General features: G+C 39.5%; 1 protein-coding gene across 1 annotated transcript in view; it reads right to left on the bottom strand.

Annotated features, from left to right (window-relative positions):
- GPR107 (G protein-coupled receptor 107) overlaps positions 1-25,953 on the bottom strand; it is a 72,841-nt gene that overhangs the window by 41,375 nt on the left and 5,513 nt on the right. The window contains exons 2-4 of the mRNA XM_036913612.2: positions 825-947; positions 442-492; positions 116-195 (exon numbers count right to left, since the gene is read on the bottom strand). Coding sequence (XP_036769507.1) covers positions 116-195; positions 442-492; positions 825-947 — 254 coding nt within the window. The remainder of the gene's footprint in view (positions 1-115; positions 196-441; positions 493-824; positions 948-25,953) is intronic.

Here is a 25,953-nt window from a genome sequence, read left to right as displayed (position 1 = left end):
CGTCCTGTTTAGCCTACAGCACTCAGTAAGTACAGTATTTGGCACCAGGGAGACACTCAATGTTAGTTTAACTACCAAATTAGGATTAAGCCGAAGGAACATTAGAATTACTTACTCACTTCTGGGGATGTCTAGGATTAAAAGGGTGACAGAGACAGCCTGTTTCCTTAAAATACAGTAATTTGCATCTTCATCCTAATAAAGGAAGACCCAATTGTACATCACCTTATTCATTCACACTGGAACACGAACAAAGTTTTTGGGAACGAGGCAAGTAAGTGACGCAGCCTCCCTTCCCAACAACACAAGCCTGAGTGCTCAGAGATGCTGGGATGTCAAGGCAGCCACCACCTCAAGAACACGGCACTGACAGAGCAGGGGGTTCCCGCCCAGGGTCAGGTCAAGTGAAGGGAGTGATCAGGTCATGCATTTAATGCTCACCAGGTAAGAAGAAAATCCATCATTCTTTGTACGGTCTAGGCTGAATCCAATCTAAGGGGCAGAGGGGGGGTGGATAAAAAGAGTAGAGTTGAATATCCACCCAACACCTTGGTGGCCATAGCTTTCTTAGACAAAGGGCAGAAAAGGTGATTCTTCTGGCTTTGTCTCTTCTCGGTTTTCTTAGCATTCACTTTGTAAGAAGAATCACCCATTGCTAAAATTATTCAAGAATTACAACTTAACTGTTAAAGGTAAAACTGTCTGATGCCTGCTCACAGGTTTAATTTTCTCCATATTGATAATTTACATTTAAGTATGGGGTGAAGCTCTCACCTAAGGAACAGAAAAGGGCACAGCCCTTGATCTCCTGGGAAGGCACTTACAGTTGGGTCCTTGTCTGTGGTTCCTGGAAGCTCATTCACCGAAAGACTACTGACATTAACCTTCATGTACCCATCCTTGAAGAATCCAAAGGTGTTCAGATGAACCTTATGCCTCACATCGTCCTAAAAAGATTTACAGTGGTGGAATTAGTAAATCTGGAGAAGTTAAACTTGATTATTTAACCAATTCATTTGCTTGAAAAAACTATGGTATCTAGTTTTCTGCTAGCTAGCCAATATGTCTATACACTCAGTAGTTTATATAGCTGTGGTGCCTCATCTTGCTCCAAAAGCTGAACACTCAGCAGAAATCCATAAGATCATCAACAGTTTTGAGGAAGGAAGCACAACAGATTCAATTCATTCCATGCATTTGTAAGGGTTCTGGGGGCAGACTCGGAGGTCAGCTGGAATGTAAGTTCCAGGGAAGGAGGGCCAGTGTTACAGTCACCCTCACATCCTTCCCGCTAGTGCAGGCCTGGCAGCCAGGAGGCACTCAAAACATGGCGGAGCAGGGGGCAGTGATCAAAGGTCCTCCAAGAATACACTCGCTTATATAAACCTTCTTATGAGGTTTGTGGATCCAGCTCTTCCCGCTGTACGTTGATGAGAGACACCTGCACATTACTTTTCTAATCTGTAAGTCAAATTTTTTTTCTTTTTTTTAAATTTTGGTATGATTAATCTATAATTACAGAAAGAACATTATGTTTACTAGGTTCCCCCTTCACCAAGTCCCCCCCACATACCCCTTCAGTCACTGTCCATCTGCGTAGTAAGATGCTGTAAAATCACTACTTGTCTTCTGTGTTGCACAGCCCTCCCCGTGCCCCCCACGCACTATACATGCTAATCGTAATGACCTCTTTCTTTTTCCCCGCCCTTATCCCTCCCTTCCCACCCATCCTCCCCAGTCCCTTTCCCTTTGGTAACTACTAGTCTATTCTTGGGTTCTGTGATTCTGCTGCTGTTTTGTTCCTTCAGTTTTCCTTTGTTCTTATACTCCACATATGAGCGAAATCATTTGGTACTTGTCTTTCTCTGCCTGGTCTATTTCACTGAGCATAATACCCTCTAGCTCCATCCATGTTGTTGCGAATGGTAGGATCTGTTTTTTTCTTATGGCTGTGTAATATTCCATTGCATATATGTACCACATCTTCTTTATCCATTCATCTACTGATGGACATTTAGGTTGCTTCCATATCTTGGCTACTGTAAATAGTGCAGCGATAAACATAGGGGTGCATCTGTCTTTTTCAAACTGGAGTGCTGCATTCTTAGGGTAAATTCCTAGAAGTGGAATTCCTGGGTCAAATGGCATTTCTATTTTGAGCATTCTGAGGAACCTCCATACTGCTTTCCACAATGGTTGAACTAATTTACATTCCCACCAGCAGTGCAGGAGGGTTCCCCTTTCTCCACAACCTCACCAACATTTGTTGTTGTCTGTCTTTTTGATGATGGTGATCCTTACTGGTGTGAGGTGATATCTTATTGTGGTTTTAATTTGCATTTCTCTGATGATTAGCGATGTGGAGCATCTTTTCATGTGCTTGTTGGCCATCTGGATTTCTTCTTTAGAGAACTGTCTATTCAGCTCCTCTGCCCATTTTTTAATTGGATTATTTGCTTTTTGTTTGTTGAGGTGTGTGAGCTCTTTATATATTTTGGATGTCAAGCCTTTATCGGATCTGTCATTTATGAATATATTCTCCCATACTGTAGGATACCTTTTTGTTCTATTGATGGTGTCCTTTGCTGTACAGAAGATTTTTAGCTTGATATAATCCCACTTGTTCATTTTTGCCTTTGTTTCCCTTGCCCGGGGAGATATATGTTCATGAAGAAGTCACTCATGTTTATGTCCATGAGATTTTTGCCTGTTTTTTTCTAAGAGTTTTATGGTTTCATGACTTACATTCAGGTCTTTGATCCATTTTGAGTTTACTTTTGTGTATGGGGTTAGACAGTGATCCAGTTTCATTCTCCTACATGTAGCTGTCCAGTTTTGCCAGCACCATCTGTTAAAGAGACTGTCAATTTCCCCATTGTATGTCCATGCCTCCTTTATCGTATATTAATTGGCCATATATGTTTGGGTTAATGTCTGGAGTCTCTAATCTGTTCCACTGGTCTGTGGCTCTGTTCTTGTGCCAGTACCAAATTGTCTTGATTACTGTGGCTTTGCAGTAGAGCTTGAAGTTGGGGAGCGAGATCCCCCCACTTTATTCTTCCTTCTCAGGATTGCTTTTGCTATTCGGGGTATTTGGTGGTTCCATATGAATTTTTGAACTATTTGTTCCAGTTCATTGAAGAATGCTGTTGGTAATTTGATAGGCATTGCACCAAATCTGTATATTGCTTTGGGGAGGATGGCCATTTTGACGATATTAATTCTTCCCAGCCAGGAGCACGGGATGAGTTTCCATTTGTTCATGTCCTCTTTAGTTTCTCTTAAGAGTGCCTTGTAGTTTTCAGGGTATAGGTCTTTCACTTCCTTGGTTAGGTTTATTCCTAGGTATTTTATGTAAGTCAAATTTTTATGTAGGTTCTTCTATATCTAAAAATGATATGACATATAATGGGTCTTCAGGAAACAAAGCCTTATGTAAAAGGAATCCCAGGAACTAGCCAGTTAGAGACAGGACCTTCTGGACACAGGCCAATCCTGAGATTCACTGAAACCCCACCACATGGGAAATGCCTATCACACCTGCTTGAAAGTGCCTCCAAGTTGTGACTCCAATCTCAGCCGAGTCAACACATTGCAAAACCAACAGAACATGGTATTAGTGGATGCTCCTAAAGTTGAGGTTCCACCAAGGTAACTTCACATTGTGGAAAGTCATGAGTTTTTTATTGAGAATTAGTTGCCAAAACCAAACCACCTTCAGCAGGTTTGCAATAAATGAACAGTTAAGTGGCTCCTCAATGCAAGGCACCATGTTAAGTACCATTCTAAAACTCACATGTGGTTCTTCCTCAGATCTGCTGTCATTCTTGCTAGTGACTATCTCTTGCTCATATTTTAAAATCGTACCCTTTGTTTCTTTCCATTTTAAACATAGCTATTTTATGACAGGCTGAGGTGCTCTGGGGGGGGGATGGGGTTCTGACTCCGTGTCTGCCCTCACAGCAGGCTGCTCCTCTGTGGTAGTAATTCTTTGTTTCTCGCCTTGGATCTCCTGGACATCAAAGGTAGTCTAACTGCAAACACTGAAGGCCTAGGAGGAGAAGCTGTGGGTCAGATCCTCAGCTGAAAAATCATAAACTGCACCCACATAGCTAAACACACACACTTTACTGCTATCAGGAGGGTTTTACTTCCTAGCCCACTCTTCCATTCAAGGATTTTGCGAAGAGACCTGTATTATGGGCTGAGGAGAAGACTACAGTTCCAGCTCCCTTCCCTGACTGGTCTAAGGCTTTGGCTCCTGCTCCCCCCACCAGCAGTTCAAAATCAGAGGCTCTAGGGCCCAAGTTTCTGCAATGCCTCAGGGCAACCCTGACTTGTGTTCTTTTACCCACTGGAGTTTCAGCTCCCCCCTCCTCCACCCCCTTTTTTGGTCCCTAGGAATTTCCCTTATTGTCCTAGGGGCACAGCTATGCATTTAAAGCGGAATTGCTGGACTTCCATTTCCTGGTGGGATGGAGCCACATGCAGTAAACCAGCACTCCCAGGGAGAAGAAGAAAAGCCAGATAAGATAGCAGAAGTCATCTGCTGGGAGGCACCAGAGCTGTTAGACCACAAAAACCAGAAAAGTTAAGGCTCACAGCCTTTCTTGGGATACTGAGAGATTAACCCCTTTAGAAAATGGTTTGGACTATTTTCTCAATTTTTCCAAAGGTGTTCCAAGGCTACTACAGTCCCAGATGTATAAAAGAGAAATTCATTCAACTCTGTATGGCAGATGCCTTAGCACATTAGGGTTAGAACTCTGGCAGAATCCCCATATTCTTGAGAGGAGCTACAGTGTAAGAATGAAGAAAAATGAATAAATTCCTGCCATGTACAATAACGTGGATGAATCTCAGAGACATAATACTAAGTGAAACAAGCCCTGTTCACCATAAATATTAGAAATTCAAATGCAGGGGGAAATAATCTATGGTGACGGAGGTCAGGAAGGTGATTATTCTTGGGAGGGAGAGACTTTCTGCTCACGTGGGGGAAAAGGGTCTTAAGGAGCTTCTAGAAGTGCTTGGTACAGGTTATGTGCCAAGGGCTTTCCCAGAGTATCTATCTAATCCTCACTTAGCCCAGTGTGGTTAAGAGTAATATCTCCATGACAAGGATGCAGACCCAAGTTCAAAGGTAAAATGACTACCCACATGCAAACTCTTAAGTGGTAAAGCTGGGATTTCAATACAGATCTGTGTTAGCCATTTTCACACCATGGCCTCTTAATAAGGGGATGTAATCATGACATAATAGTAAATGCAAGTTGGATAACCTAGAAAAAATGGACAAATTCCTAGAAATATACAACCTACCAAGACTGAATCATGAAGAAATAGGAAGTCTAAAGAGACCAAAACCAAGTAAGGAAATAAGAGTCAGAAATCAAACAGTTGAGGAAAAAGTAATATCAATCCTCACACTCTTTCAAAAAACTGAAGGGGCAGGAACACTTCCAAACTAATTTTACAGTACCAGCATATATTCATAAGCAAAAAAATTATAGGCCAATATCCCTGATGAACAAAGATGCAAAAATCCTCAACCAAATACTAAGAAACCAAGTCCAACAGCACATTAAAAGGATCATACACCAGAACCAAGTGGCAGTTATATCTGGGATGCAAGGATGGTTCAACACATGAAAATCAATGTATGTGATATACCACACTAACAAAACGAGGAAGAAAAAATCCTATAATCATTTCAATAAATGCAGAAAAAGCATTTGACAAAATATAACATCCTTTCATGATAAACACTCATTGGGCACAGAAGAAATGTATCTCAGAATAATACAGGCCATATATGACAAGCCCACAGCTAATGTCATCAACAGTGGAAAGCTAAATCTTTCCTTCTAAGATCAGGAGCAAGACAAGGATGCCACTCTCACCACTCCTATTCAATACAGTACTGGAAGTACTAGCCAGAGCAATTAGGCAAGGAAAAGAAGTGAGGCATCCATCCAAAATGGAAAGAAAGAAGTAAACTGTTTTTGTATGTTTATGACATGATCTTACATATATAGAAAACACTAAAGACACTAGAAAAAACTGTTAGAATAAGTGAATTCACTAAAGTTGTATAATACAGAAATCAACATAAAGATCGGTGGCATTTCTATACACTAACAAATATCTGAAAGAGAAATAAAACAATCCCATTCACAATAGCATCAAAAACAATAAAATACAGTTGACCCTTGAACAACTCACAGGTCAGGAGCACTCATCCCCATTTAGTTTTAAAATCTGTATATAACGTCTGATTCCCAAAAACTTAACTGCTAATAATCTACGTTGAAAAGCCTGCAATGGCAATAAGTACATACCTATTGATAATCACCCTAAATGTAAACAGAGTGAATGCACCAATCAAAAGACACAGAGTCACTAAATGGATAAAAAAACAAGACCCATCTATATGCTGCTTACAAGAGACTCACTTTAAACCCAAAGACATACACAGACTAAAAGTGAAGAGATAGAAAAAGATATTTCATGCAACTAATAGGGAGAAAAAAGCAGGAGTTACAATACTTGTATCAGACAAAATAGACTTCAAAACAAAGAAAATCACAAGAGACAAAGAAGGACATTACACAATGATAAAAGGGTTAATACAACAAGAAGACATAACCATTATAAATATCTATGCACCAAACACAGGAGTATGTACATATGTGAAACAAATACTAACAGAATTAAAAGGGGAAATAGAATGCAATGCATTCATTCTAGGAGACTTCAACACTCCACTCACCCTGAAGGACAGATGAACCACACAGAAAATAAATAAGGAGACAGAGGCACTGAACAACACATTAGAACAGATGGACCTAACAGAAATCTACAGAACTCTACACCCAGAAGCAGCAGAATATACATTCTTCTCAAGCGTACATGGAACATTTTCCAGAATAGATCATATACTAGGCCACAAAAAGAGCCTCAGTAAATTCAAAAAGATTGAAACTGTATCAACCACCTTCTCAGACCACAAAGGTATGAAACTGGAAATAAATTACGCAAAGAAAATGAAAAATCCCAGAAACACATAGAGTCTTCACAACATGCTCCTAAATAACCAATGGATCAATGACCAAATAAAAACAGAGATCAAGCAATATATGGAGACAAATGACAACAATAATTCAACACCACAAAAATCTGTGGGACGCAGCAAAGGCCGCGCTAAGAGGAAAGTATACTGCAATACAGGCCTACCTCAGGAAAGAAGAACAATCCCATATGAGCAGTCTAAATTCACAATTAATGAAACTAGAAAAAGAAGAATAAAGGAGGCCCAAAGTCAGTAGCAGGAGGGATATAATAAAGATGAGAGCATAAATAAATAAAAATCGAGAAGAATAAAGCAATAGAAAGAATCAATGAAAGCAAGAGCTGGTTCTTCGAGAAAATAAACAAAATAGATAAACCCCTAGCCAGACTTATCAAGAAAAAAAGAGAGTCTACTCATAAACAGAATCAGAAATGAGAAAGGAAAAATAACTACGGACACCACAGAAATACAAAGAATTATGAGAGAATACTATGAAAAATTATGTGGTAACAAGCTGAATAACCTAGAAGAAATGGATAACTTTCTAGAAAAATACAACCTTCCAAGCTGACCCAGAAACAGAAAATCTGAACAGACCAATTTCCGGCAACAAAATTGAACTGGTAATCAAAACCCTACCTAAGAACAAAACTCCTGTACCAGATGGCTTCACCACTGAATTTTATCAAACATTTAGTGAAGACCTAATACCCATCCTCCTTAAAGTTTTCCAAAGAGTACAAGAAAAGGGATTACTTCCAAACTCATTCTATGAGGCCAGCATCACTCTTAATACCCAAACCAGGCAAAGACATCACAAAAAAAGAAAATTACAGACCAATATCCCTGATGAACATAGATGCAAAAATACTCAAAATATTAGCAAACCAAATTCAAAACTACATCAAAAAGATCATCCATCATGATCAAGTAGGATTTATTCCAGGGATGCAAGGATGGTACAACATTCGAAAATCCACCAACATCATCCACATCAACAAACAGAAGGACAAAAACCCCATGATCATCTCCATAGATGCTGAAAAAGCATTTGACAAAATTCAACATCCATTCATGATAAAAACTCTCAGCAAAATGGGTATAGAGGGCAAGTACCTCAACATAATAAAGGCCATATATGATAAACCCACAGCCAACATTATACTGAACAGCTAAAAGCTGAAAGATCGGGAACAAGACAGGGATGCCCACTCTCCCCACTGTTATTCAACATAGTACTGGAGGTCCTAGCCACAGCAATCAGACAAAACAAAGAAATATAAGGAATCCAGATTGGTAAAGAAGAAGTTAAACTGTCACTATTTGCAGATGACATGATATTGTACATAAAAAACCCTAAAGACTCCACTCCGAAACTACTAGAACTGATATTGGAATACAGCAAAGTTGCAGGATACAAAATTCACACACAGAAATCTGTGGCTTTCCTATACACTAATAATGAACCAACAGAAAGAGAAATCAGGAAACAACAACTCCATTCACAGTTGCATGAAAAAGAATAAAATACCTAGGAATAAACCTAACCAAAGAAGTGAAAGACCTATACCCTGAAAACTACAAGGCACTCTTAAGAGAAACTAAAGAGGACATGAACAAATGGAAACTCATCCCATGCTCGTGGCTAGGAAGAATTAATATCGTCAAAATGGCCATCCTGCCCAAAGCAATATACAGATTTGATGCAATCCCTATCAAATTACCAGCAACATTCTTCAATGAACTGGAACAAATAATGCAAAAATTCATATGGAAACACCAAAGACCCCGAATAGCCAAAGCAATACTGAGAAAGAAGAATAAAGTACGGGGGATCTCACTCCCCAACTTCAAGCTCTACTACAAAGCCATAGTAATCAAGACAATTTGGTACTGGCACAAGAACAGAGCCACAGACCAGTGGAACAGATTAGAGACTCCAGACATTAACCCAAACATATATGGTCAATTAATATTTGATAAAGGAGCCATGGACATACAATGGCGAAATGACAGTCTCTTCAACAGATGGTGCTGGCAGAACTGGACAGCTACATGTAGGAGAATGAAACTGGACCACTGTCTAACCCCATATACAAAAGTAAACTCAAAATGGATCAAAGACCTGAATGTAAGTCATGAAACCATTAAACTCTTGGAAGAAAACATAGGCAAAAACCTCTTAGACATAAACATGAGTGACCTCTTCTTGAACATATCTCCCCAGGCAAGGAAAACAACAGCAAAAATGAATAAGTAGGACTATATTAAGCTGAAAAGCTTCTGTACAGCAAAAGACACCATCAATAGAACAAAAACAAACCCTACAGTATGGGAGAATATATTTGAAAATGACACATCCGATAAAGGCTTGACATCCAGAATATATAAAGAGCTCACACGCCTCAACAAACAAAAAACAAATAACCCAATTAAAAAATGGGCAGAGGAACTGAACAGACAGTTCTCCAAAAAAGAAATACAGATGGCCAACAGACACATGAAAAGATGCTCCACATCGCTAATAATCAGAGAAATGCAAATTAAAACTACAATGAGGTATCACCTCACACCAGTAAGGATGGCTGCCATCCAAAGACAAACAACAACAAATGTTGGCGAGGCTGTGGAGAAAGGGGAACCCTCCTACACTGCTGGTGGGAATGTAAGTTAGTTCAACCATTGTGGAAAGCAGTATGGAGGTACATCAAAATGCTCAAAACAGACCTACCATTTAACCCAGGAATTGCACTCCTAGGAATTTACCCTAAGAATGCAGCAATCAAGTATGAGAAAGATCAGTGCACCCCTATGTTTATCGCAGCACTATTTACAATAGCCAAGAATTGGAAGCAACCTAAATGTCCATCGATAGATGAATGGATAAAGAAGATGTGGTACATATACACAATGGAATACTACTCAGCCATAAGAAAAGGGCAAATCCAACCATTTGCAGCAACATGGATGGAGCTGGAGGGTATTATGCTCAGTGAAACAAGCCAAGTGGAGAAAGAGAAATACCAAATGATTTCACTTATCTGTGGAATATAAGAACAAAGGAAAAACTGAAGGAACAAAACAACAGCAGAATCACAGAACTCAAGAATGGACTAACAGGTACCAAAGGGAAAGGGACTGGGGAGGAAGGGTGGGTAGGGAGGGATAAGTGGGGGGGAGAAGTAGGGGGGTATTAAGATTAGCATGCATGGGGGGGTAGGAGAAAAGGGAGGGCTGTACAACACAGAGAAGGCAAGTAGTGATTCTACAACATTTTGTTTATAGGGGGGACCTGGTATAGGGGAGAGCCTAGTAAACATAATATTCGTCATGTAAGTGTAGATTAGTGATACCAAAAAAACAAACAAACAAACAAACAAAAAAGGGCAGTTCCTGTGTGGTAACCTCCAATGAGTTCTACACAAGAGTATAAAGGGCATATAAAAGTGTAGGCAAAGGGTCTGTTTGTGTTTATACAGAGGATCAAAGCCTAATTGGGCTACCCTGAAAATGAACTAAGATACGATATGAAAAAGAACTTCCAACATCAGCACTCTCGGGAAGACTCATGCCAGAAGATGATCATCAAAAAACCCCAACAAAGATCCACGCACTGCTACAGCTGTAGATGTACTTATCCCACCAGTTCCTGGACTTGCCATGGGAATGAAGAAGGAGATATCTAAGCTGGCCTGTGCATACAGTAAAACAACAAATTTGACTGGATCTATACTGTTGGAACTCAACCAAGAATTAGGAGAAGTGCAAATTGTAGCGCTCCAAAATCTTACAACAGACTATTTACTGTTAAAGGAACATAAGGGATGTGAACATTCCCCAGGAATGGGTTCTTTTAATTTGTCTGATTTCTCCCAGACTGTTCCAAGTTCAGTTGGACAATATCCACCATATCACAGATAAGTTTTCACAAATGCCTAAGGTGCCTAACTGGTTTTCTTGGTTTCACTGGAGATGGCTGGTAATTACAGATATGCTTTGGTTATGTAACTATACTCCTATTATGTTAATGTGTGTGTGCAATTTAAGTAGTAGCTTAAAACCTATACATGCTGAAGTTACTCTACAAGAAGATATGTCAAAGAAGTAATCAATCTTCCCATGTTTTCTTCCACCTGCTACTTCTATAGCTTTTCTTCTTCCTTCCTAATTACAACCCTTAAATAGAATTTGTCCCTCATATCAAATTTACCGAGTATCATAATTCTTCCAAGTGGTAAAGATACCTCAAGACAAATGCTGGGCATAGAAGCTACAGGGCATAAATATGCAAAGAAGTAAAAAGCTAACCATTTCAAACAATAAGGCTTCTCTCTCACTTACCAACTTTACATTTCCCTGTATGGCCCCGGAAGACGACTGGTTAGCCAGAGACAGGTAAGATTCCTCAAGGGAGGAACAACCTAAGACAGGCACAGTTGCAGGGGGGTCATCAGGTGAGAAATTGGGGATCAACAGAGGTGAGGCTTAGAACCTCACCCCCCCATTCTGAGAGAAATCTTCTGCATACGTGGATGTTTTATTGCCCTTGTCTAGCTTGGATTAACACTTAGTCTACAGGCACACACCTGATCATCTACATTTGCTCTCTTACAACACTAAACTATGTTTTCTACCTTTATCTTGTATCTACCTATCACTTCAGCATTTTATTAAAAATAATAATAATAAAGGGAGAAATGTGGTATCCACATATAAATCAAGTATAAAAATCAAATGAGTATTCATATTTGAACTGACTGTTTATAGTTCATAATGCATGAGCAAAACCGAAGGTTTCAGTGATGGCTGCCCTTGTACTGTTCACCATGTAAGAACTTATTCACTATGTAAGAATTTGTTCTCCATGTAAGAACTTGTTTGTTATGCCTCAGAAGATTGGAGACTGACGAAAATTAGGCTTGGGGTGGATTAATGATTGTGCATTGAGTATTGACTCCCCTATATAGAATTTTATTGTTGTTAACAACCATTTGATCAATAAATATGAGAGATGCCCTCACACACACACAAAAAAGTATACACTTCCAATGGTAAAATAATAAGTAACCGGGATGTAATGAATATAGTCAAGATATTGTAACAGCTTGGTATGGTGATAGCTGGTACCTAGAATTGTCATGTATATAAATGTTGAATCACTATGTTGTACACCTGAAACTAATGTAATGTAATACTGTGTGTCAACTACCCTTCAATAAAAAATAATAATCTACAAAAAAAAAAAACAAAAAAACTTCAACAAAGATCCTGGCGCTATTGCAGTTGTAGCTGCATTCATCCCACCAGTTCCTGGACTTGCCATTGGAATGAAAGAGGAGATATCTAAGCTGGCCTGTGCATACAGTAAAACAACAAATTTGACTGGATCTATACTGTCGGAACTCAACCAAGAATTAGGAGAAGTGCAAGTTGCAGCACTCCAAAATCTTGCGACTACAGACTATCTACTGTTAAAAGAACATATGGGATGTGAACATTTCCCAGGAATGTGTTGTTTTAATTTGTCTGATTTTTCTCAAACTATTCAAATTCAGTTAGACAATATCCATCTTATCATTGATAAGTTTTCAGAAATGCCTAGGGTACCTAACTGGTTTTTTTGGTTTCACTGGAGATGGCTGGTAATTGTAGGTCTGCTTTGGTTATGTAGCTGTATTCCTATTATGTTAATATGTGTACGCAATTTAATTAGTAGTTTAAAACCTATACATGCTTATGTTACTCTACAAGAAGATATGTCAAAGAAAAAAAAAAAGATATGGAAGCAACCTAAGTGTCCGTTAGTAGATGAATGGATAAAGATGTGGTGCATATACACAATGGAATACTATTCAGCCATAAGAAAGAAACAAATCCTACCATTTGCAACAACATGGATGGAGCTGGAGGGTATTAAGCTCTGGGGAACAAGCCAGGAGGAGAAAGACAAGTACCAAATGATTTCCCTCATTTGTGGAGTGTAACAACGAAGCAAAACTGAAGGAACAAAATAGCAGCAGACTCAGAGACTCCATGTATTAATTCTTATCAAATAAAAATAATAAATTTTTATTTGTTAAGTGTTACCGTTTGCCAATAATACCTGCAGGGCCCTCATCTAAAGCTATCATGTCATTGTAAGATATGTCCCAAGTGACTTTGCCAAGCTGTATTTCACCACACACATGATAGAGACATGGCAATTTTGAGACTAGAAGGGACCAGGAAGGTTATACATTCTAAGCATTGGTTCAACTTTATTTGAATCAATTTGATGTAAATAAATTAAAATTTACGAAACACCACTATCAGCTGAGACCCAAGAAGTAAAAAATACTCAGTCTAGAAAAATCTCCAATGGCCAGTCCTAACTGTCCAGGAACAAGGAAGTCTCCCTTTCCACCACAGCGAAGCCAGTGATCAGGGCACTCTGGGACAAACACCCCACCAACTATGAAGCACCCCAGATGCTTCAGCCAGCAGCTGGGAATGGGGTGGGAGTGGGGGTCACACGAACCCCAGCACTCACAGCTCTCCTTTCGGATACTCTCCACCCTACTGCTTCCACTAGCACTGACACAGCACTAATGCTTGTCTGTTTCACGATTTCAGAGATTGCAAGCACTTGACCCTGTACCCAGCTGTGCTAAGATTACCCATCACCATGCATGTTTCTTACACTATGGGGTAGGTGGTGGTGTGCCCATTCAACAAATAAGGAAATGAGAGGCTCAGAGTGGTCAAACTTGCTTGAAATCACGTTGGTAGGTGGCAGCGCCAGTATTCTGACTCAGGTCTGTTTAAACCCCAAACCTGTCGTTCTAACCACCTCATACTTATTACAATCAAATAAATGACATAACTTTTGTTTTTAAATTATTATAGAACTTCAAACCATCAACTTGTGGTCAATTTTGTTCCTCTCTTACTCCTCCCACTCCCAATCTCAACTATTTAGAAGCAAATCCCAGATCCTCTATCACTTCATCTGTTATTATTTCAGTGTGTATCTAACAAGGGCTTTTAAAAAAAATGACCATAACATGGTATATTCTTAATCACCGTAAACTGCCTATCAAGTTAATTAAACAGGATTGTTCATCTATGAGAAGTCAGGTTTACAGGAACATTAACAGAACTGTTCCCAGGTATGTATTTACATGGTTAGTTGAAAAGCTTGTAGTTTTCCCAGCAGATTTATATTGTCTGAAATCAGTAGAAACACAATTGGCCCCAAGAAAATTATAGTCTCAAAGTACGAATCCAAACAAGGAAATAAACATTAGTTTGATGATGACATAAAGCAATCTGAATTAATGTATACTTAATTTATTAGAGGATCTCACTAGAGAAAATGCAATACCGGTTGATTATTCTGGATTATTTGAGATTATTCTGAAAGGTTTGTTCTCATTTTCAATAAGCTATTTTGTAAAATTAAAACATTTTCAGATTATCAAAACTAAACCCAAAATTTTACCCAAAAAGTTTCAGGTCTTGTATTAAATTTCCCCCCCCCTCTTCTTCCTGTTTTCTATTTGCACACAATTTTATTTTTACCACCACAAATGCTTTATCAGCATCTAAGAACATATATACACACACTGAGAAGTAAATTGAGTAAGTTTTCTTAAAATTTTTGGTTGATAGAAAAAATATGAAATTAAAAAACAGGAGGCTAAACAGCATGCTGAGATCCTGAACTTCCCTAATAGCCAATTTGAAACAAGATACCACCTTTTTCCTATCAGGCTAGACTTACAATGTACTGTGTCGTGAGGTGTGTGGGTAAATGAACACTCTGAACCCTCAGACCCTACTAGTGGAAGCATAAATTGATAAAACCTTTATAAAGGGCTATTTGGTACCTTTCATTTAAAGTAATCCCATGCCAGGAATCCACACCACAGAAATACTAGAGCTGATACACAAACATGTATCTGTGAGAATACCCATAGCAGCTTTGTAATAGCTAAAACCAAGCAATAAAAATGCAGCATCAATTTCCATCAACAAAAGAATGAGTTTTACAAATTACAAGTCCTCTTTTCAGTGGAGTATTATTGCAGTGTTTAAAAATAAGGAAGTAGGTCCAAATATACTAACATTTTTTTCAATGTCTGCAAGAAAACAAATGAAAAAGATAAGTTCACTCATTCAACAAGTATTTGCTGAGTACTTACAGGTACTGCTCTGTAGAAAATGAACAGAAAGGCCTGCCTCAGTGAATTCATGTTCTAGTGGAGAAAGATATGAACAAATAAGGAGAAGACATGGTCTATTAGAAGGTGATGCGTGCTACTAAGAAGAAAGCAGAGAAGGGAGAAGAGGAGGGCATGGGGTGCTGCCACTCACACTAGGGGCTAAGAGGTAATGGCTTCCCTGAGAAGGCATCTTGAGGCTCACACTGTGGTTACCAGTCACGCAGATGTCAGGAGGATGGGCCTTCCAGGCCGTGGCACCAAGGACTGCCTTCCCAAACCGGAACCGTCCTCTGCAGACTGAGGACTAAGAGGGCCAGGCTGGCTGGACTATGGCTTAGAAGCCACTGAAGAGCTCTGCACATAACCTGACTGGACTTGGATTTTATGTAGTGTAATTACGCCCAAAAAAAAGAGAAGAAAAAAGCAAACAAGCCACATGTGGGAAATGTATATGGGAAGGTCAAGAAGTTACACAGAAACAGATGGAAGGACAGACCAAGTGGTAATAGTGGCCACCTCTATGGAATCCAGTCGAGGGATGGGGAACGGAAAGGACTCACAATGCTTGTAGTACTCTGTAAAACAGCTTTTAGGGCACCAAGAAGTAAAAAGCTACCTGTCATATACTAAACACTATACTCCCTCAAATGCTTTATGAAAGGTTAACTGTAACTTTAGTTGTTTTAATCTGTACTTCATCCAATAACAAAAAAAATCTGGTTTGCTGTAAACGATGCCTCTGAAAATGAAGTATTATATCTTAAAAAATCATTTTTATTTGACTTCAGCTGAGCAGGGGGTCGATTGGTACATTTAATATGCTCTAATTCCTCATTTTATATGCTTGTATTCCTTTACATGCATGTCACAATCCTGACAGTTCCCGACTTAAGATGGTTCAGCTTAATGACGTTTTGACTTTAAGATGGTGCAAAAGTGATATGCATTCAGTAGAAACAAATTTTGAATTTGGATCTTTTCCCGGGCTAGCAATATACAGTCCAATCCTCTCTGGTGATGCTGGGCAGTGAGCCGCAGCTCCTGTCAGCCACACCACTGTTAAGGGCAAACAACCAATACACTTGCAACCATTCTGCACCCATACAGCCATTCTGTTGTTCACTTTCAGTGCAGTACGCAATAAATTACATGAGATATTCAACACTATATCACAAAACAGGCTTTGTGTTAGATGATCCCACTGGCGGCTAATGTAAGTGTTCTGAGCACATTTAAGGTAGGCTAAACTAAGATACGATGTTTGCTAAGTTAGGTATATTAAGTGCATACTTAGGGTATTTTCTTTTTACAATGGGTTTTTTGGGACACAACCCCATCAAAAGTCAAGGAGAATCTTTATATTCATTTCCTCATCCATGTGCATTCAGGTAATTTCCAATCTTTTGTTATTACAATGCTGCTAGGAAATCCCTGTACCAATCTTCTTATGCACATTTGTATAGGGATCGAGAATATATATCTAGATGTGAAAATCCTGCAACACAGTGTGCACATTTTCAGTTTACTAGAAACTGCCAAATGGATCTCCAAAGTCTGAGAGTTTCCATACATCCTCACTGAAACTTGAAGTTGTCAGACATTTTATTTTTCCCAGTCTTAGGGGAAATCAACGCTGATGATTCAATCTGCATTTCTTGACACTTCATGAATTTGAGCACCTTATTTATTAGCCATTTGGACATTTCTTTTGTGAAATGCCTTTTTAATATCCTATGCCCATCTACTTTTTGGATTTTTTTAAAGCTCTTTATATATTCTTATATTCTGCTACTAATCTTTGATTTTTATGCTTCAAGTATTTCTCCCAGTCTTTTTCTGTGTATGTCACCTTTTGCTATATACGTGTTTTTAAATTTTGAAGGAGAAAACCTATCAACCTTTATTCCTGATAATATTCTTAAGATGTCTTTTAAAATACATTTTTCTCTATTCCAAGGTCATAAAATAGTCACTGATTTGTTATTCTAAAAGTTTGACTTGTTTCCACGTTTTGGTCTTTAATCCACCTGGAATATATATCTGTGTAAGGTACGCATCCAATTCATTTTTTGTTGTTATATGGAAAGCTAGTTGTCCTAACACTGTTTCATAGCAATCTGTCCCAACATCCACTGCTCTATGATACTGACTCTACTGCCTATCAATTCCCATTGAGATCTAGTCTCTACCTGTGCTCCCTCTTCCCCACTGATCTGGTTGATTCCTACTACAGTACCACACAGTTGTGTGATATGATACTGAGTAAGGCCAGACCTCTCCTCCTCCATGTTCAGACTTGTGTTGGCTATTTCTGGACTCTTCCTGACTGGAAGGGAGAACCAGGGGGAGGCTGGAGTGCCAGCTAAGTCCTGTTTCTTGACCTGGGTGCTAGGTACACGGGAATGTTCAGTCATCAAAAAAAGAAGTCACCAAGCTGCACACAGATGAACTGTCACAAAAGAAAGGACGAGCTGTGAGACTAGAGAGGAGGCGGGCTCACGGGGAGACTGGCAGCCTCGTTAGTGGCATGAGCCCCCTCCCACAGTGAACAGGGTGCCACCAATGGGCTTCAAGGGCAGGGACAGGACTGGATTTGGCTTTTAGGCAGATCACTCCTGTGATAAAACAAAACAGGAACTGGAAAAATACTGGGACACTGGCTACGAGGAGACCGCACTGATCCAAGAGGCACAAGGGCAGCACCTCGGGGGTGATGACAGAGAGCGGGGGACACATTCGGAGAACTGTTTAGAACCCACATCTATGGAACTTGGTGATGGGAAGTTAGGAATAAAAGATTTCCAACTTGAGAAAATGAGCAGCTGGTGGTCCCAGTTACTAAGAAAAGAAACTGTGGAGGAAGAGTCTCTGTCTCAGGCGGGGCGAAGGATGGGCAGGGTGGCTTCTCACACAGATGTGTGTTGAGACGTGGAGGTAGAAATGGGGGTAGGCAGGTGGGTGCAACTGTCCAGAGCTCAGAAGAAAGGTCTCATCTGGAGATGAAATAAGGAAAAAACATCGTCCTAATCCCCAAAGACAACTACTGTTTTGGTGTATCTTCTCCTTTTTGCCTCACTTTAAAAACAGCTGTTTTACATTGGCAATTCTGCTCTTTTAACTTAATGTCAGAGCATAAGAAATGCTTTTGCTTTAACTTCTGCAACAATTTCACTTGTTAAATTACTTCAAATAAAAAATGAGTAATGATACTTTGATTAAGGTTTTCTCATCAACTGAACTTCAGAAAATAAATAGTTAACACTTAACTGTGTTAGCTGAAGGTCACCTGCCTAGCCACTTCTTTATTTTAAACAGCTCACTTAGCTGGCAGTCCACAGACTGTATTGGCTCTCAATGTGTTACATTTGACCAACACGGTGTTTTGTTTATGTTTTTTAACTTGAATCATTAGTTGCTAGCTAATTCACATAAAAACCCGAATTTCTAGCTTTTCTCAAAAAAAAAGAAAAAAAGAAAAAAAAGAAACACAAGATCCAGCATGTCTAGGCCACATTCCGATGCAGCAACAATCAGAGCAGAGCAGCAGCCGCCTGCAGAAGGAGCGTGTGCTCTCTGCTGATTCACGGAGCCAGCTCGCCTTAGTGTCTACCTAGCTTCTAACAGTGTCTAAGTTTGTGACCTGATTAAAACAAATACCAGATCTGAAAAGTAAGCAGATGTGTTTTTAGGTATCCACAATTGGTTTCTCTAACAGAAAAAAAACAAGAATACTATCTACCATTAATTTATTGTCTGCCTACTCTTAATGGTAGCAGACACTCCCCTAAGAAGCTTAACATTCAACTTCTTGGCTCACAGCATACAGACAGCGATTCACAAATGGAATGAGGTCAAATTCACTCATAAAACAAAAATCTGACAGCTAAGCACATGAGGAGAGAGAAAAACTACAGAAAGCTGAAAGAAAATGAAAAACACAGAAGTCTGGGGGTGCTGGCAATCAGGGCCATGACCTTCACAGTCACTGAGGGCTGGTCGCCCAGAGCAAGTGCTAAGATGGAAGGAGTACTGATCCTGGGTTCAAATTCTGACTCTCCCACGTGTGCAACCTGAGTTTTGTATTCCTAATTTATAAAGTACGGATAGCAACATAGATTTCAAAGGGCTGCTATGAGGAGTAAATGAATGAAAAACATCAAATATTTAGCATAGTCTCTGGCTGATAGTAGATACTTTATAACAAGTAGCTCTTACCATCACTTAAAATTTAGGTCACCTCATTTTCTCTATGAGCCAGTAACATCTGTCACTGATCCAACAGTCTCAACCTCCTGGTGAACAGTGCAGTCTCGTAGTCTAGAATTTTGGCAGCATACTTAAGAGGGATGAAAAATTTAAAACAGCACTGAATAGGTCACCAGCATCTACCTCAGTGTCACTCTCCCGAGCTCTCTCCCTATCTTCACTCTGAGTTGCCTTGAGTGAGCTGCTGGCTGCCCTAACCAGGCTCTCTTCGCAGGCTCACAGTGGGTTTGACCTCATACTGTTGCAACTGTACACTTTTCTACACCACCCTGGTCAACATTCTGGACAGAAAAGGCTAACCTATAGGCACAGCTGCAAGCACACGTTAGTTTTACATATTGATCACAGTTTTGGAAGCATGCCTAGAAAGGATTTGAGATTTACCAGAACGAACCAGCTAACAGTCAATGTGCCTAGATGAGAAAGATTCCCTTTCAATTTTCTAAAAGTTTTCAGATACTTTTTTGGGGTGGGGGTAGGGGGACAGGGAGTGGTGGAAATGTGATTCACCAAGCATTCTGCAGTGGGGGGCTACTACAGCCACTAGTTTAAGGAAGATCTACCACACAAGGCAAGTGTGATCAGGAGGATCCTGATTGGCTGGCAGTGGTTCTAGCATATTTGTACAGAGGGCTTTGATTTACCCACTTATAGTCATCACTAAATTGCTAAAGATGTTTTTCAGAAGTTATTACTTGAAAACAAATACCACATTGCTATGAAGGTAGAGCTTTGAAGTGAGGTTATTATATTCTGCATTCATTTTGTAGAGCTGTTCTAACAAATACCCACAGACTGGGGAGCTTAAAACAACAGGAATTTATTCTCTCACAGTTCTGCAGCCTCTATGTCCAAAGTTAAGGTGTGAGCATGGCTGGTCTGCCTCCAAGGGCATGAAGGGAAAAAGCGTTCTTTGCCTCTTCAGAGCTGCTGGTGGCCGCCGGCAATCCTGAGTGTTCTCGGTTTGCAGCTGCGTTGCTCCAGTCTCTGCCTCTGTCTTCCAGTGGCCCTCTTCCCTCTGTGTGTCTCCCCTTACAAGGTCACCAGTCATATTGGAATTAGGGCCCATACTAATCCAGTAAGACCTAATCTTATCTACTTAACATCTGCAAAGACCCTATTTCCAAACAAGGCCACACTCTGAGGTTCCGGGTAGACACTAATTTTGGAGAGCCGCTAGTCAACCTAGTATATATATCCATCTTCTTAATCACTTACACTGAAGTGTTCTAGCACTCAATTACTTGGCCCATATTTTTATTATCATTCTTCAACTAAAAAGATGAAGGAAAAGAAAACCTATTGCATAGTACAGACAGTATTTTTTGGCCCCAACTTCTTTTCTAATGTTGAAAAAAATTAATAAACCATAAGGGAGGATGCACTGGGGAGAAAAATAATAAGTAAACATCTACAGCAGCAGCAGTGGAGGGAGCAGGGGTAATAAAAGTGGAAAAAAGACAACACAATGATGGGAATATTCAGGGCTGTTTTATTAAGAAACTCTAGCAGTCAAGTATTTGATTATTCTACACTAGAATTCTCAGAAGAAAGCAAATTGGTATATATGCCACCACTTAACGTCACTTAATGTCACTGAAATACAGGGTATTATGTTTGTATACACATATGCCAAAGAACAGATGCCTTAATAGATATTCATACCTAAAAGAGATCAAACACTGAAATGTCTGGACAAGAGATCTTTAGTGTGCACTGAGATTAGCAGCCTTTCTCGTTCAAATGGCCAGGTACTGGTGTTGAAATAACCTTCACAGTGCTACAGACTATTCCGATTTGGGGCATAAAAATAGGTAGGAAAAGGCAGAAAGATGAAAACAACCCCGATTCACCTTATCTGTGCCCAACCGAAATGGAACCCTGCTGCCTTTGGCCCCACCAAGTAACTGAAGAACAGCAGGTGTTCAAGCCCAACTTCAGTGCCTCACTCTGCTGGTTTAATATAACCAAGAGGAGTAATTCTGCTCTGCTGGTAATGACACAGGAACTACTCTTCACATCCTGCAAAATACGCCAGTTAGATGACCATAGCCCCCCCTTAACCTTTCCACCATGAATGTGAGTGGGAGGGTGGGAACATAAGTCTGCAATCTGAGGATTAATATGCAGCTGGCTCCTGTTCACTGCCCAACTCTTACGTCACATTAATAGTAGTATCTCATCTTCCCCATTGGTGGTGACACCAACATCCACTTTTATAACCTCTGCCAGTGACTTAGATGCCACCTCCTTTCTCACCCCCATTTGTCTATCATTTACCCGCTAAGTATCTTGTGGGTCCATACCCTCTTCTCCCTTCTCCCCCCACTGCCCTTCTTTAGGGCCTCATCTCATCTACACCGCGTCTAAAACATGGCCCAGCCCTCGCTTCCAATCATGCCTACCTAGTGTACAGCTCGTGTCGAGCATGCTGAGAAACCTATCTATCCAAAATGCAATCTTATCTTGGTCACTCCAGTCTAAAAAAACTTCAGTGGCTCCCCAGAGCTGCAGCCAGGGATTGAACACCTCCACATGTTGCAAAGGACTCCCTCTATCCACTTCTGCTCTGTCCTTCACCCTTTACACACCAACACCACGCACAGTGGACTGCTTCTTGCCACCATGCTCATGGGGCTGTCCCGAGCTGACTAGCCTCTTCTCATGTGCTTCTCTTGGCTGATTCTTTTTCCTAACACATAAACTCTTAAGGTTCAAATCAGATGTTACCTCTTACAGGCAATCTTCCATCTTATCCTCCCCTAAAGGGTTCAGGACTGCTCCCTCACTCCCTGGGCATGCTGTAGCAAAGCCATCCATTTCCGTGTCTGTCTCCTTTGTGCATTTCTAGTGCCTAGCACACAGTAGGCATTTAATATATGTTGAACGAATTCACTACTGTTTAGTTTGTTCTACTACTCTGTTATTATTTTACATAAAGTATACCTGAGCCTGATAACTACGCAGGAGAAAGTGACCACTATCGCTGTTCTACAGGTGAACTGAAGAGCAAGCAGCACATGAACAGTCATCTCTTCTTGCTTGCTCTTGCATGCACACGCTAACTCAACCCATCCTGGCTTATTCTTGCTCACTTGCCAACCTCGGCTTTAACGTCATTTCAGGGAGCGGTTCCCTTACATCAAAAACCCGGGCAGGTCTCTCCCCACACAAAAGAAAACCTACACATCTCAGCACGGCTTCTGGGCTCGCATGTACCTTTCCACCTGCCTTTTGTCTTTCTCCTTCCCAGACCTCTCTACTCCAGCCACAAAGGCCTCCTAGTTCCACAGTCAAATGAATGAAGACTGCCCACTCAGGGCCTTTGCCCTTCCTGTTTCCTCTGCCTGTAACACTCTTCCCTAGTTCCTCAAATGCTCAGTTCATTCTTTCAGTTTCTGCTCAGAATCACCTCTTCAGAGGCTCTCCCAGGACAGCCAATCCAGAGTAGGCTCCAATCCCATTATTCTTTATCCCAACACTGCTTTGCTTTATTTGCTTATCAAGTCATCCCCACTACATGACTTGTGCGTTCAGTGTTTCAGAGCTTACTGTCCATTACCACTACAAGGAAAACCATGCAGGTAAGGGCGTGGCTCTGTCCACTGACACAGGTGTATCTAGAATAGTGCCTGCTTAGCATATAATAAATAGATACCTGATAAATATCTGCTGAATTAGTAAGAGTGTGTGTTGCAAAGTCAGCTATAAGCTTAAAATCACTCATTTTGGGCAACGAACATATATATATTGGTAGGTTTTAAGTAAAAACAAAACATCTTAGGTACACATGAATTTTTTGTTTCTGCTTTAATTTACCTTTTCACTTAACACTTTCTGACACCATCAGTGAAGAGGACTTCTTATGTGATTAGCCAAACATTATGTATCATTTAATGGAAGTCAGGATTCCAATTCAAATCTGTCCAATCATTCCAAAGTCATGTTCTTTCCTGCACTGTGTTAAACTGCTGGTAAAAAGTTTTGATTGAGTTATCATTTGTGGATAATTATCATAAAAGTAAGTACTCAACCCAAGAATTGCCCAAGTTAAATCAGATCACTCAAAGCTCTAACGAGACACTTTCTGGCCACTAACTACTTTGCAGTGGCTACCTGAAAACTAATGACCAGTTATCAAAATATTTTATATTTTTAAACACAAAAGTCAACAACGTAAAATCTATTTTCAGACAATTCTTGGCATAAAACTTGGATTATCCTTTTTTATCCCATTAAGAAGAATTAGGAAATGACTATTAAAATAATATCAGTGTTTTTTTTTTTCCAGGTAAGATTTATTTAATGTGATGAGTGTATGTGCCTGTTCTTAAGTTCATTCCAGTCTGGAACATAGAAGGATAATGTCAGCACATATCTGCTGCTCCAGTCAATCCAATTCTTTCCTTTGTTTTTAACTGGGTTAAGACTGAAAATCCTAGTTCACACAAACTAGTTGCTGTGAAAAGTAATAATAGCAAGACAGTCTTTCTACTTAGCAAAGGGAAGTTTTCCTTTATCTTAAACCCAAAATGCTGATAAACTTAATGTTTCAGAATCATTCTTCAGTGTATATGAAGAACTAAGCTGCAATAACTCATTTTCTTCTTCAGGCACCAAGTTAAACTCAATTTTTGATTCTGGGTTTCTAAAAGCAAATGAATCTTTTACCCAACAGTTTTCTCTATGTTTCAAATTTCTCTTCTGGGAAGAAACAGTTAAAAGTTTGAGACAGAGAAGTGAGATGCAACAGTATCTCTAATGTTATTTCTTTCAAAATGTTTTCATTAGTGATATTCTCTCCACTATGTTGCAAAAATCTTGGCAACATGTAGCAGCTAGGATGACTGCTTTTAAGTCCGCTTGCCACAACCTCTTTCGGAATGCTTGGATATGTTCAACTCTTTGGAATACATCACTGTTTTTCCCATGTAGTTTTAAACTCAGTTCACTAAGAGTGCCAAAAATACTGGTTAAATATGCCATTTTCTCATCTCATCTTCAAAAATATTTGCCAAATAAGATTTTATATTTCAGTGAGAAAAACATGAATCTCATTCCTGAGTTCTTAAACCCCACTTAGTATTTTCCCACGAGACATCCAACGAACTTTGGTATGATATAGTAAGTGGGTATGATTAGTTTCAATCTCTGAACAAAATGTTTCAAGAAGTCAGCTATTTAGTGAGCTTCCTTTAATAAAAATGAACAACTTTCACTGCATTTTTCAAATACTTCCATGAGATTCTGTGAAATTTCTCTGGATGCTAAAGCTTCATGATATATAGAACAATAATTTCACACAGCACCATTATTAGTAAGTTTTGGCACTTTTTAAATTACTCTGCTGTGCTTCCCAGTTTTTTGCTGCTCCATTGCTTGCAATTCCTTTGCAGTTTTTCCAGTTTTATTTACATTGGCCAACAATACACTTTTCTAATTCTGTAAAAATATCTAATCCACTTAGGTGTGAGATTAAATTTAAACAACACAACACATCCTCCACACAATCATTTGGCCACAGACATCTGACATAAACTAAAAGCACCCTGCAGCTTTCAACATCAGTGCTTTCACCAAGCTGGGTCACAAAATCTACACCAGACTGTAACCCATCAGTAAGCATTGTTTATAAATGTTCTGGGATAGTACAGATTCGAAGAGATATTGTGTTATCACCAGATATAGATCTTAATTTGTCAGTTCATTTATCATTGAAAATTGTATGCAACATATTCAAACATGCTGGAAGAATACTTTTTACTTTTTCCAGCAGTTATGTGAGCCATTTTCCCTTTTGCCACCAATATACAACTAGATACAATGATAAAGCCTTTTCAGTAACAGTAGTAGAATTAAGAAATTGTGTTGATAACTTTACGTCTGTTTTCTTTCTTTGAAATATTCAAGAGGCTTATCAATAAGTTCAGCATGCTGAACGTCTAAGTGGTTTTTTAATGTTGAAGGTTTTAAGCTTTCATTTGCAAGAATATTATTACAAATAATATGCTGAGGTCTGTCATTTTCCAAGGGTTTTTCACAATTGACAAAACTACATTTTAAATCATCTTCATTATGTCTTAGACTTACTTTTTTCTTTTTGAAATGTGGCTCAAATGAAGGTGAAGTTTGCAGATTAGAGCCAGTATTTTTCTCAATATTGTCACCATTCATGTTTCCAGATCCAACAGTTGAACTTGAACATGTTTCTGCATATTTCATTTCATTATTTCTTTTAAAAAAGAAATGATCCACTTTAAAAGTAATTTTGATTAAAATGTTGTAACTGCCACTAACTCAAAATGTGTGTGTGTGTGTACAGCCTATATAATATCTTTCCAAAAAATGCAGTTTGCAACTGCATCTCAGTTGAACATCTGAATTCACATCTGGTTGCAAGCCATGGCAACA

The sequence above is a fragment of the Manis pentadactyla genome, chromosome 3, assembly GCF_030020395.1.
Source record: "Manis pentadactyla isolate mManPen7 chromosome 3, mManPen7.hap1, whole genome shotgun sequence".
NCBI classification, from domain to species: Eukaryota; Metazoa; Chordata; class Mammalia; order Pholidota; family Manidae; genus Manis; species Manis pentadactyla.
Note: the sequence above shows the minus strand (reverse complement) of the source record. Positions and strands in the feature narration are given on the sequence as shown.